The sequence below is a fragment of the Akebia trifoliata genome, chromosome 7 (assembly GCF_017979445.1).
Source record: "Akebia trifoliata isolate Shusen 1 chromosome 7, ASM1797944v1, whole genome shotgun sequence".
NCBI classification, from domain to species: domain Eukaryota; kingdom Viridiplantae; phylum Streptophyta; class Magnoliopsida; order Ranunculales; family Lardizabalaceae; genus Akebia; species Akebia trifoliata.
In genome coordinates, this window is record NC_141381.1 from 20,432,966 (window position 1) to 20,446,811 (window position 13,846).

The 13,846-nt window shown below is 35.4% G+C and overlaps 1 protein-coding gene across 2 annotated transcripts; it reads right to left on the bottom strand.

Moving 5' to 3' along the window:
• Nucleotides 1-5,992: 5,992 nt before the first annotated feature.
• LOC147398363 (tRNA dimethylallyltransferase) lies at nucleotides 5,993-12,483 on the bottom strand. Of its 2 annotated transcripts, XM_086447544.1 has the most exons (7): nucleotides 12,322-12,483; nucleotides 12,072-12,189; nucleotides 11,919-11,962; nucleotides 11,717-11,827; nucleotides 7,239-7,331; nucleotides 7,032-7,150; nucleotides 5,993-6,292 (listed from the first exon to the last, which is right to left on the bottom strand). In XM_086447544.1, the coding sequence occupies exons 1-7, from the start codon at nucleotides 12,402-12,404 to the stop codon at nucleotides 6,159-6,161; spliced, it is 702 nt and encodes a 233-aa protein (XP_086303670.1). In that variant the 5' UTR covers nucleotides 12,405-12,483; the 3' UTR covers nucleotides 5,993-6,158. The 2 variants fall into 2 exon arrangements, with proteins under 2 accessions (XP_086303670.1, XP_086303671.1); XM_086447545.1 differs by lacking the exon at nucleotides 11,919-11,962 and having other exon boundaries at nucleotides 11,717-11,832.
• Nucleotides 12,484-13,846: the final 1,363 nt, after the last annotated feature.

Consider the following 13,846-nt stretch of genomic DNA (forward strand, 5'->3'; position numbering starts at 1 on the left):
AAAAAAAATAAGATATGGATATGGACATACTCATATCCAGACCGAACCCGACCCATTTTAAGCCCTAGTTTTACCATAAAAAACTCTCTATGTCGGATGTACCCTGTCGACACATACAAAACCGTGCGTTGGATGTGCATTGAGAGGCTCTTATTGACATTGATTTTGCCTTGAAATAACTTTATGTTGGACGTGCCTCGTCGCTATACATAAATTGGATTGATTGCTTGAATTCATTCAAGAAATGGAGTAAATATGCAAAATTGGAAATCCATGTTGTGTTTGCATCCATTTTCTTAAATAAATAATAATAATAATAATAATAATAATAATAAAAGATGGGTTGCATCCATCTCAAATCAATGAATTGTATTTCTAATCATCAAACACTATAACATTGCATTCATTGCATCCATTACAGTTAGAGATGAGAAATATAGCCTAAACATTTGAAAAAAATGAATTTAACTTTATTTAAGGGATTTCAATAGTTTATTACCAAAGAATCAATCTTAGGATTGAGATTTTCCATCTTTCTAACGAAATGGAGTTTTTCTTCGATGGGATTCAAGTTTTCGGTGATTGGTTATATGATTTGAACTTCCTCCTAGCATATGGTTGGTTCTATTGGAAAAAATTGTATGGAAGCAAAAAAGAAGATTGACTATTCTTCGAGGCACATTGTAACTACGCTTTCTTTAAATGTTATTTGTCCATTTTCAAAATTAAATTGAGAATGAAAAAAAGGGTTCTAACAAACACGTTCTCAAGATACAATGAAGCCCAGTCTCTCTGTTATCTCCTACTGTTTTTGCATTATCACAAAAAAATCCGAACACTAAGATATTATGCTCAAGATGAGGAGAGAGAGAGAGAGAGAGAGAGAGAGAGAGAGAGAGAGAGAGATTTTAAAATTGCAAGAAATTTGATTTTTCAAATGACCATAAAAAAGTTTTAAAATCTAAATTTAAAGAGTGATTGTATCTCTTTGAATAGGAACCATGACTGTTAAGGGTTCCTGTTAGATAATCACACCCTTCTGGAATAGACACCAAAAATTGTAGAAGCCTTGTTGACCCGTAGTCAACTCTATTTGATTCATGGTCATACTTATTGGCAAGTCATTGTGTGGTCAAACCATGTTGACCCGTAGTCTTGACTACAATCAACTACTTTGAACCACCAAGCATCTTGATCATCTATCCAACGATCTATATCGAACTTTGATGGTACACTTAACAAATAGGAAAGAGCTCCCCAATACTCCTCGTGACGATGCGTACGTGCGAAGTGCGTTTCTAAAGCACCCTAAACGCCCAATCGACCTTTTGCACGTCACACGCGTGAGCGAACGTGATGGTGAGCTGTCATTACATACAACAAAGTCTTTCTACTAAACTAACAAATATTATAAGTGACGAGTCATTTATAAGTTTGAGGTGAGTCTTACTTCTATTCCATGTAGGATTAAAAAATATCAGTGTAAAGTTAAGTCCCTGTGTGGATACACCTCTCCATGTAAGAGTAGAAGCCCAATCTCTTCACGCAAGAGCAAAAATCTATCCAAATGTTTGCTAGCTCCCCACAGGAGCGTCGTCAAGAAGATCTATCCAAACATAGTGTAAGTCTTCACAATACTAAATTTTTCAAAGAAATTTGAATTCCCTCCAAAACATTTGAAATTTATAAAACTACAAAAGTAGTTTAATGGTACAACTACTTTTAAACAAATCTTTTTTGAATTTCAAACTTTTAGAAATTTTAAAATAAATCATAAACAAATAAATTACTTTTATGTAAATAAATCAAAATTAGATAGAAAATTTCTAACAATCCCCCACAATTTTTGAAATAATTAAAAAAAACTTTAGCATAAGAAACAAAATAAGCTAAAGTGCATAGATGAAGGCATCTTTCTACATTTGAACCTTCATTTAGTGTAAACATTTAAAAGTTCATCAGGTACTTAGTGACATTTAGTCTTGAACTAAGGACCCTATTTAACAAACTAGAAACATAACACACAATAATTTTTTACAAGTATTTAGTGTTCTTTTGCAAGTCAACACATTTAAGGCCATATGCTTTATCCCAAATTCATTAGTGCTCTAGGGGAGTCTATAACCCCATGGGAGGCGACCTTACTTCCACACTCAAATAGGTAAATCTATTAAAAGATTTCCCTGTAGTAAAACTTCAACCAAATAAATTATAGATTTATTAAGAGAAAAAATATTCTCATCCTATTATCTTACAAGGTTAACACTAGTCTGTCAAACAACCAAGAATGAGCTAATTAGACCAAAGATATTCTAATTGTACTAGTGTTTAAACAATCATTTACACATAACTTGTTTTTCCCATTGAACCTTAGTGATGGGTCATAAAACTAGGTTAGGTTCCTATTGTTGATGATTTTAGTTTATAGACCTAAAATCCATTCCTTTCATTGTTTTATAAATATAATCTCTTACAAGTCCCTTAATAAGAGGATAGGCCAAGTTCTTTTTAGACCTTACGAAGATTAATGAAACTACTCCATCTTTGAGTAGACTTCTGACATAATTATGTCGATTCTTACCATTGTATGTCTTATTGTTAGTTCTCTTCAAACTAACTTCACTATCACAATAAATGGTAAGTGCAGGAATTAGCTTATTAACAAAATGCAAGTATGTCATTAAATTTCTAAGCCATTTTGCCTATTTACATGTTGCAGCAAGTGCAATGAACTCAGCTTCCATAGTAGAGTGAATAATGCAAGTTTGCTTTTTTGATCCCCATGAAATTGCACCACTTGATCCAACTAGTCGTAGACTTTGATTCTTCACTATTCACATTTCAACTAGCATCATTGTACCCTTTTATTACATTAGAAAAATCATTAAATTTTAAGGCATAATTAACAGTTCCTCATAGATATTTCAAAACTCAAAGTATTGCATCCCAATGTTCCTAACCAAGGTTACTAGTATATCTACTTAGTTTACCTATAACATATGCAACATCTAGACGAGTGCAAGACATAACATACATGAGACTGCCAATTATCTTTAGCATAATCTAGTTGGGAAATACACCTTTCGGTGTTCTTAACTAACTTATTGTTAGGATCATAAGGGGTAGAAACAGATTTGCAATCAAAATGATTATATTTTCTAAGGAATTTTTCAGTATAATAAGATTGAGTTAATGATATACCATTATTAGTTCTTACCAACTTAATTCCTCGTATTACATCCGCTACTCCCATATCTTTCATAATGAAATTAGAAGACAAAAATAATTTTGTTTTCATTATGCATTTTATATTAGTACCAAATATAAGCATGTCATCAACATACAAACAAATAATTACACCAGAACAATCATTAAATTTACTATATACACACTTATCTGATTCATTAATTTTATAACCATTAGACAACATTACTTTATCAAATTTATCATGTCATAATTTTGAGAATTGTTTTAATTCATACAAAGATTTGACTAATTTGCAAATCTTATGTTCTTGTCCTTTCATAATAAAGTCTTCAGGTTGATCCATGTAAATTTCCTTAGTTAACTCTCCATTTAAAAAAGATGTCTTAACATTCATTTTGTGGATGATAAGTTTATGAACAAATGATAAAGCTAACAAGAGTCTAATAGTAGTTATTCTCAGGGGTGGATTTAGAGTAAGGGCCGTGGGGGCACTTGCCCCCACAAGAGTTTTCAAATTCTATGAATTAATGTACTTTTGTGATAGGTTCTAAGAGTGGAGAAACAAATCTGTTACTATTGCCCCCACAACTATGTTTTTAACTCTTGGCTGCTCCCACATGAGCAAAATCTTGACTCCGCCACTGGACTTATTCTAGCTACTAGAGCATAAATATCAAAATTGTATGGAAGCAAAAAAAGAAGATTGACTGTTCTTCGAGGTACGTTGTAACTACGCTTTCTTTAAATGTTATTTGCCCCCTTTTGGAATTAAACCTAGCATGCAAAAAAGGGTTCTGACAAATACGTTCCCAGGATACAACGACACCTAGTCTCTCTGTTATCTCCCACTATTTTTGTACTAATAGAAAGAGATCAAAACACTAAGATATTATGCCCAAAACGAGGAGAGAGAGATTTTAGAATTGCAAGAAATCTGTGATTTTTCAAATGTCCACAAAAAATGTTTTAAAATCTGAATTTAAAAAGTGATTGTGTATCTTTGAATATGCATCATGACTGTTAAGGGTTCCTATTAGATAATCACACCATTCTGGAATAGACACCAACAGTTGTAGAAACCTTGTTGACCCACGGTCAATTCTATTTAACAACTCTCCTCGCGACAATGCATACGTGCGAAGTGCAAAGTGCACCTCTAAAGACCAACGCGTCTTAAATGTTCAATCGTCCTTTCGCACACCGCGTGCTACATACAACAAAGTCTTTCTACTAAAATAACAAATATTGTAAGTGATGAGTCCTTTATAAATTTGAGATGAGTCTTACTTCTATTTCATGTGAGTTTGAAAAATGTAGGTGTAAAGTTAAGTCTCCACAATACTAAATTTTTCAAAGAAATTTGAATTCCCTTCAAAACATTTGAAATTTATAAAACTACAAAAGTAGTTTAATAGTACAACTATTTTTAAACAATTTTTTTTTGAATTTCAAACTTTTAGAAATTTTAAAATAAATCATAAACCAATAAATTACTTTTAGGAAAATAAATCAAAATTAGATAAAAAATTTCTAACAGATTCAACATAGAAGGATATTTAAAAGGAGGAGGTGTAATCGATGGAGATGCCCTTAGAAAGGATTTTTTTAAATTTTAATATTAAAGTTTGGCCTGATCTCAAAGAATAAGAGAATATCAACATAACTTCCCTCTAATTTTGGATATGTTTGGATTTATTTTTCCACTATTATAACACAATGTTTTAAATCTCAGAAATATTGAATGTCGATTGATTTTTCTTCTTAGTTTGCTTCAAACCTTGGAACCCTTTTCTTCGTTCCAGGCATGAATTTAAATTTCAGACGTGATCGAGATAAGTAACACTTAGATTTTCAAAATCTTGGCTGAGATAACAAGTGACCGGAAATCTCGCTCGAATGCGTCAAAGACCAAGACGAGTAGGCACAAAATCATGATCATAAGTTCCTTGCACATACCAAGTGATCAGGCCCTTCAAATTAATGGATCCCACACCAAGGCGATCTTGGAAACCAAACCAACTCGATTGATCACGACCATCGATTTAAGGGGTATTTGTCTTGAACATGTACAATCATCCAACTGAGCTGGAATCCAATCCGTAACGAGTATGCCACATGTACAGTGATGCCATTATAGACTGACTACCTTAAGATGTTTCCAACAATAAAATAGACAATCATGTCTTTCCTAGAGCTAAAAATCTCACAAACATATCTTTAACAAGCCAACCTGTCGTTATAAATGGGATGAACTCACTCATCATCATATGCATCCCGCCACTAAATTTAGAACAGAAACTCATCATCAAAATGCAGCCAGCTGTGTCCTTTCCACCATCCTTCCCCTCCCTAACACCCACTACTGCCTTGGCTAATCTGTTGAGAACCCCTCCAAACCTACAAGCCACACTTGTTTCTCGATGTCCTGCCATCAAAGCAAACTTCTACTATTGATTACAGCTCCAAAACCTCATAAATCATTTTCTCCATCCCCTTTGATTTCTACCTTGATACTTACCATCTAAAACTATGTCAAATATGAATAATTTGTCTATATTTTCCAGTGTATTTCCTACTGAAGCTTGTGAGACAATTGGGGGAGAAGCTTGCGATGCACAAATGTATCCTGAAGTGAAACTTAAACAGGAGGAGAGATGCACAATAGGCAGGATTGCTCAAGAGTTGGTTGATAGAGAATATTTCAAGCATAACGAACCCAAGATGTAAGATCTCAGGATTGCTCAAGACTTATATTACATTTTGATATTTCGAGTCTAAAGAAGACTTGGACTAACTGCAATTTTGTTGATGAATGTTATAGGGTGTTTCCAGGAGAGGCTTGTGACAATCTACTAAATGAACTATATTGTTGTATATAACTACATTAAGTTTCAGAAACTAATCTCCAAAAGACCCTATTTAAGATATTACAACTACAAGAGAAAGATTAACTATTCTGTTTCTTCAATAATCTCCTCCAATATCAGATACTGGAGAGCTATGGAGTACTTTGCAGATTCCTTCCTTCCTGATTTGCTCACCGATGAGCTATTACTCCTCAGAAGAAACGATCCCGGACAATCACCTTTAATAAACAACTCAATCTCATTATATTTATATATCAATCAAGGAAGAATTAAAACCAAATGTGGCAAACAATCAAGAATAAATTCTTTATAATTAAAAGTTGGAATGCTTATGATCATCAAATTGCAATAATTTGTGAGAGTTTATATTGCCACACCAACTTTTGTTTATCACACTAAAAGTGATAAAATGAGAGCTTATATACCACACCAAATTTTACTATGAGCAACCCAAGGTGTGTAGTGTTAAATTTCGACATATTTCCATGAAAAATTTCCATTTCCACAAGTTCCGACATGGAATTTAATCGATAGTTTTTTTTTTTTGTATATATTTCGGTGGAAATCACTATTCATTTTGTGAAATATTTCAAATAGGTGTGTGCTAATTCTTTGGTGATTTCATATGAATTGGGGTGCTCTTAGCAAAAGTTGCTGTGGCAATAGAATCCCTCTAAAATTTCATATAGCACATCAAATAAACACACCAGAAAGGAGCTTTAAAACAAAATGGAAAAAAAGAAGACGGGAGCAGCTGCTATGATAATCCGATAGCAGCATCAATCACTTGTAATCAGTCTCTTTGCAGCTTTTTATCTTTGGTGTGTTGCAAAAGAAAAGTTGGTATGGCAATATAAATGAGTAAGTTATAACCTATACCAAATGCTACAATGTTTTCAAGGGAAAATTGCAGATGCCAAGCTAAACTTTTGATCAATCCTTAATATTAACACTAACCTTTAATTGTAAAAATTGAAGGTATCCATCTCTTGTAGATGAATAACAATCTTGGTGTGTCCCCATGGTGTGTATCAGAAAGCAACAGCTTGCAAGGCCCTCCCGAATCCAATTTTTCACTGTGAAGTATAAATGAAACAGAGATTGGTGATAATGATTAAAAATAACAAAAATAGAATTGCTACAATTCAATTTGTTGAAACTTACTTTGAATGGGTTATGGCATCACGACATAATGCAAGACTTCGAACCATTGCTATGTCTCTACCCCTCTGATTACTGTATCTCTCTTGACATTTACTGCATAAAAATAAAATAAAATATACTCATATGGAGTCACTGATTTTCTTTGGATTGTTAATTTAATTCACCATATCTCATTCAAGAGGCGGATAACCTGATTACATGACTGCAATCAAATTTATAGAAAAAACCTGTCTTATGAAATATATTCTCTTTTTGTACCTCGGTGAGGTAGTAAAGTCTATGTCTGGTAATACCAAAACTGGTCTTCAAACACTAATTATAACTCTTACCCATCAATGTGTATCGTTTTTTTTCCGGCTATTGTGGGTATCCCCACCCTTCAGGTGAGACTAATCCCATGGTCACACGCACCGCCCCCTCGGAAAGTCCTACGTGCAAATGGTTGAGTCGAGGGTCAACCGGACCCTGGACTGAACACTTGACCTACCCTTCCTAAGGATCTTATCAAGGCTCGACTTGCCCATCAATGTATATCGTGCCCCGTTGCTAAGTTTGTTAAAGTCTATGAGTACTGATATTGCAACCTGGTAGAGTCATCACCGACCTACAACTATTGGATTAGTGGAATGATTCCTAGATTAGATTAAACTTTAAGTTATATTAGAATTCTATTTGTGTTAGATTAGGATTGTTTTTAATTAAATAGAGTTAGATTAGGATTCTATTTGTATTAGATTAGGATTGTTCTTAATAGAGTTAGATTATTTTAAGAATTCTAGTTGTGTTAGGAGTTTAATTTGTTTTCTATATAAAAAGACCCATAGCCATGAGTTTTTAAGTGTAATGAATTTTGCTTAGGAGAGAATAAAGTTTTATATTGTTTTATTTTTCTCTCAACTTCTCTCCTCCATCTTCTACATGTGGTGTAGCGTGTGACGTGTTTCGCTTTGTTTTATGTGTCCGCAATAATAAAAGCTCAAGAAAATTTCAGCTCCGCTGCGTAGAAATCTTAACAATTGGTATCAAAGCAGGACAATTCATTGGGAGAAAGTTTTCGGCACGGCTACACAACGAGTTTATTGAAGAAGAAGATGACTGGTAACTCGGGTTTCTCGTTTTCCTGAAAGCTTAACAACTCCAACTATGATTTATGGAAATCATATATGGAGTCGTACATGATGGGTCACGAGCTCTGGGACATGATGTGTGGAGACAACACAGTGCCGCCAGAAGACCCTACATCGAAGACAAAGTGGAACGCCAAGGCTAGTAGAGCTCTTTATGCACTGGAGTAATCCGTGGATGACGACATGCTAATTCGTATTTCAGATGCAAAAACACCAAAAGAGGCATGGGATATTTTTACAGGTCTGTTCTCAAAGAAAAACTAGGAAAACTCTTGGTGGTAGAGTATTTCCTTCGCATGAAGACTGTGCAGGGAATTGGCCCTATTGGATCTAAAAAATAAAATCTCGGATGCCAAGATGAGGAGACTCTTGATCAACGGTCTACAGCCAGATTACGCGGCATACGTGGCGACTATTGCCAGGTGGGCGACACAACCTTCTGCGGATGACTTAGAAATTTTGCTCATTAGTCACCAGATGGTACTCATCAAAATCAGTAACTTGAAGACTGAAGACAAGGAAGAAGCTATGTTTTCTAAAGACTCCAAAAGTAAGTAGTGAGGCAAATTTAAATCGAATCACAATAAAGGCGGATCAAAGAACGGGGTAGATACCAACATCAACGGAAAGAACGACAAAAAGACACAGGATAAGCAGACTAAAAATTCATGTTATCGTTGTGGAGAACTAGGGCACTTTGCACGTGATTGCAGAGTGAAGTTGATTCATGCAGAAGTTAATGCAGTCACTAAAGATTCCCGACATGTAGAAAGCTAGTAAGCGAGGGGGAGCTAGTGATGAGAAAGACTAGGATCCACAAGCAAACTATGCATCAACTACTGAAACGCAAGGTTTATCTGCACCAATTACCACCGAGATGATCGAAGAGCACGCCTTCCCAATTGTGGTGGAAGATCAACATGATAAAACTTATCTAGCCTCAGTGAATTGCACATCTAGGCAGAGTGCATCAATTAACTATGCCAAAGATTGGATCGTGCACTTGGGTTGTTCAAACCACATGACGAGTGATGAGAAGATGTTTAGAACCATGCATTCATATGATGGAAATTGAATAGTTGTAATAGCTGACAACTCACAACATTTGGTAAAGCATGTGGGTGTTGCGAAAATTGTAGCGAGATTTGCCGAGGACCAATTACTACGAGGAGTCTACCATGTTCCTGGCATGGCAAAAAATCTATTATCTATTCCACAAATAACTGGGACGGGATGGTATGTCTTATTCGGACCCCAAGATGTGAAGATCTTTGAGAATGTTAAAGTAGATGGCATACCTGTGATGAAAGGAATGCAAGTGAGTCTATGTACGTAATGTTGGCAGAAGAGGCATACATAGAAAAGACCAGAAAGATCAAGACACCGGACCTTTGGCATGCATGGTTAGGGCACACAGGATACAAAAAGCTCCATGAGATGGTGAAACATGAACTTTTTAGAGGACTTTCAAAGCTTGATTTTCGTTTAGACACACTATGTGCAGGTTGTCAGTTCGACAAAACGCATCGACTACCTTTCGAAGAATCAAAGTTTCAATCGAAAGAACTGTTGAAGCTTTTGCACACTGATGTGTTTGGTAAGGTGAAGTGCTCATCAATAAGTGGTAAGCACTACATGATCACTTTCATCGACGACTTATCAAGATATGTTTGGGTGTATTTCTTGAAAGAAAAATTTGAAGCAATCGAGAAGTTGAAAGAATTTCGCATAGAGGTAGACACATTGGTTGGACATAACATCCATCGTATACGGTCCAATAATGGTGGAGAAAATACCTCAGAGGAGTTCGACGAGTACTTGAAACAACACAAAATTATAAGGCAACTCACTTGTGCAAATACGCTGCAACAAAACGGAATAGCTGAACGAAAGAATCAACATTTAGGTAACATGTGTCAATGTATGTTGCACTCTAAAAATGTGAGACCACAATTTTGGGCTGAGTCAATGGCGACAGCAGCGTATGTGATCAACCGACTACTGCAAACTCTACTCGGGTTTTTTTCTCTGTACGAAAAACTACTTGGATAGAAACCATCAGTAAAACATCTCCATGTTTTCAGGTGTGTTTGTTACATTTTTCTCACAGGAAATCTACGATTAAAACTTGATAAAAGGACGTTGAGGTACATCTTTGTGGGTTACGATTCCAAGAGAAAAGGTTGGAGGTGTTGTGATCCGCCGACAGAGAAGATCTATGTCTAATGGGATGTATTTTTCAATAAAGCATTGTCGTGGTGGTCAAACGACAATATTTTGTTACCAAATTCATTAGAGTTTAAAGATGAAGTTCAAATTTATCTCAATAAAGATGAATCAAAGTAAGGGGAGGTTGATCAATCCAAATCTAGATTAGACACTCAAGTGACCAAGGTTGGTAATGCTATTAAGCCTGAAAGTTCTCCAAGAAGACGTAATGACCCTTGGAAAATTGGAATCAATTCACTAAAGAACATGACATTATAAGAAAAACGTCCTTCACAGCTTGAGACCGTGGAGGAAGATACAGAACTAAAACCTTGAAGATCTTCACGTATGAGAAGACCTAACCTAAAATACGCAAATAGTACTTTTGCATAAATCATTATGGGAGAGAAAAGTTCTTGCAACAACTTGGAAGCCCACAACATAAAGGAACCGACTTCTTTTGAAGCAGCACAAGGAGTCAAGGAGTGGGAAATCACAATGGGCGAAGAGTTCACTACCTTGATCAAGAATGAAACATGGGAATTGGTCCCACATCCTCAAAGAGTAAAACTAATTATATGTAAGTGGGTGTTCAAGGTGAAGAGACTGTCAAATGGAACAGTAGATCATTACAAGGCACGTTTGGTGGCACATGGATTTAGTCAACAATATGGAATTGACTTTGACGAAACATTCAGTCCAATTGCGAAAATCACTTCTGTACCTAAGTTGATTGCAATTATAGCAAGTAAGTAAAGGGTGGAAGCTTTGACAACTTTTACTTATAATACACCAATCCTTGTGAAAGTACATTGTTATTATTTATACGTAGAGTGGTGTGTAGTAAGTAAAAGTTGGTGTGTTAATACTATAGAAGCTCTCTTTATATAGCAACCCCAATAAATGAAATCAAAAATAGAAACCATCTGGGATGGAAATAACCATTGTTTTCTTTTAATCACCGAAGACCTCCTTTTATTTCTTCTTATGCTCCCAAAGTTGTCAACCAATAAGAGGAGGAGGAGGAAGACGACTTCAGTCCAATGTATATTTATATTTTACATTAACTGATGTGTGTCTATAACCTTATTTGGTGCGTGTGAAACATAAAAATCATGTAGAGAGAGGATTTATTATTTGTACCTCTCATCAAAGAAACCTCCAAAATCATCGACTATGACTGCTGCTGGAAAGTTAAGGTGCACGTGAAATGCAGCAAAGTATCTGTTGATCCCCTCTTCATCTTCTACATACCTACCCTTCCAAAGTCCAAACATATAATAATCAAATTATGATCGATCAATGAATTTGATAAAATATCAACCGTTTTTTGTGATTTTCTTACTTCATATGTATTCGTTGAAAGACATCTGAAGATGGATCGACGCCCTGAATTCGCTCTCATCCATATTTGCAAAATAAAAAAATTAGAAGAAAAAATAAAGAGAGAGAGAGAGAGAGAGAGAGAGAGAGAGAGAGAGAGAGAGAGAGAGAGAACCTGAGACAAGTAGGGGGGTTTAGTGTGTAATTTGCGGCGATTGCAAAGGAAGACCACATCAGAGTTGTTGTGAAGAGCGATATTAAATGCAAATTGGAATAATAGAGACGTCTTTCCGCTGAATAAGAATTGAGAAAAGAAACAAAAAAGGATTTAACTTCACTTCTCTCATCTCATCTCAGCTCAGAGGACCCCTACAAAATACAAATTAGAATACGAATACGAACGAGAGAGAGAGAGAGAGACTTACGAGGAAGGAGGGCCAGAAAGAAGCATGATTTGGTTCTGATTCAGATCAATTTGATTATTACTGGAAAAGAACCTTCGCACCATTTTCGTGGTTTGGGAATTGTTCTAGCCTCAACCAAGCCAAAAACTATTCTATTCTGTTTTTTGAGCTATTTTACTGCCACCCACTCCATTTTTTTCTTATAATACTCCAATTATTATATTAAATTAAAAGAGATTATCATTTTTATTATTTTATTAGAGTTGTGATAATCGGACTCCCCCACGTGGCATACTCTCCCAACGTGGCTTGTGCTAGAACCATAGATCTTTTTTTCCTCAGGATACACATCTACACATCCTCATAAATATGTGCAATTGTGTATTCGGAGGAAAAATATACACAATTCTAACACATGCCACATCAGGAGAGTATTTTGAGTAAGTCAATGCGTGTGTGTGTGTGTGTGTGTGTTAGAAAATCATTACTCTATTTATATTCGCATCCCCATTTTTTCTTTACTAATGATAATCTTACACCCTCATCATCATTCTCAAAGTACTCTCCTGACGTGGAATGTGCCAAAACCATAGATTTTCTTCCATGGGATATACAAACTGCACAGATTTATGGGGATATGCAGTTGTGCATCCCAAGGCATAAAGTCTATGGTTCTACCACATGCCATGTCAAGAGACTATTTTGAGTATGCCATGTGGCGATGTTAGATTATCATTACTCTTTTTTTTTTTTTTTTTCAATCCCAACTACCAAATCATAATGCATTTACTCTCACATTATTGTTGGAAACTGTTATGATTCTACAGGTAGGTTCACACTCATTGGCCCTCCCCCTCTTCAAAATGCACCCAATTGGTAATAGAGTATTGTGGAGGGATTTTTAGGCCTTTCCACTCCTTGAGATAGGTCTTGACATGGATGATACTAATGATTTTGATTAAAAAGCTCTTCATCGTATCCTTTTTGACTTAGGTATTTAAAAATAACCAGGAGAAGGATTAAGATTCTAGTGTGGTGTTTGCCAACGATCCTCTGATGATTTTGTTAATAATGAAATACAGTAAGAAAATGTAAAAAATTTGAGAAAATAAAGAAGAAGGTGAACAATGGAATTGGAGAGAGTTTCTCTAATATTTTTCTCTCCTTTTTCTTTTTAATTTTTCTCAACCCCCTATGTCTTTCTCTTTCTTGTTATTTTATAGACGTTGTTTGGATAGAATAATGGAGATCAAGTTGCCGACAAAATAACTCAAGTTGATGTTCCCAAGTCTTCTCATGAACCATTGCAGGGAATTGGCGGTCCGATAACTAGGGCAAGGACAAAAGGGATGAAAAAGGCATTGCAAAGCTTGATTGTGGAAGTACAATACGAAGAGGCCATTCTAGAAGATTCTAAGAATAAATATGGAGATGTCAAAGCTTCACCAAGGATAGTCAACTATCTTTTTATGCAAGAGATTGATTTGTAAGAACAAATTGGATGCAAGGGTTAATTGAGAATTTGATATTCTAATTGTCCTTAGTT

Excerpts from the sequence above, each read along its gene's own strand:
- LOC147398363 (XM_086447544.1), bottom strand. The coding sequence starts at position 12,404 with ATGGTGCGAAGGTTCTTTTCCAGTAATAATCAAATTGATCTGAATCAG. Across the intron at positions 11,828-11,918 it reads TTTCAACGAATACATATGAA|GTATGTAGAAGATGAAGAGG; the intron begins GTAAGAAAATCA and ends TTGGAAGGGTAG. Across the intron at positions 7,332-11,716 it reads GGAGGTTTCTTTGATGAGAG|TAAATGTCAAGAGAGATACA; the intron begins GTACAAATAATA and ends ATTTTTATGCAG.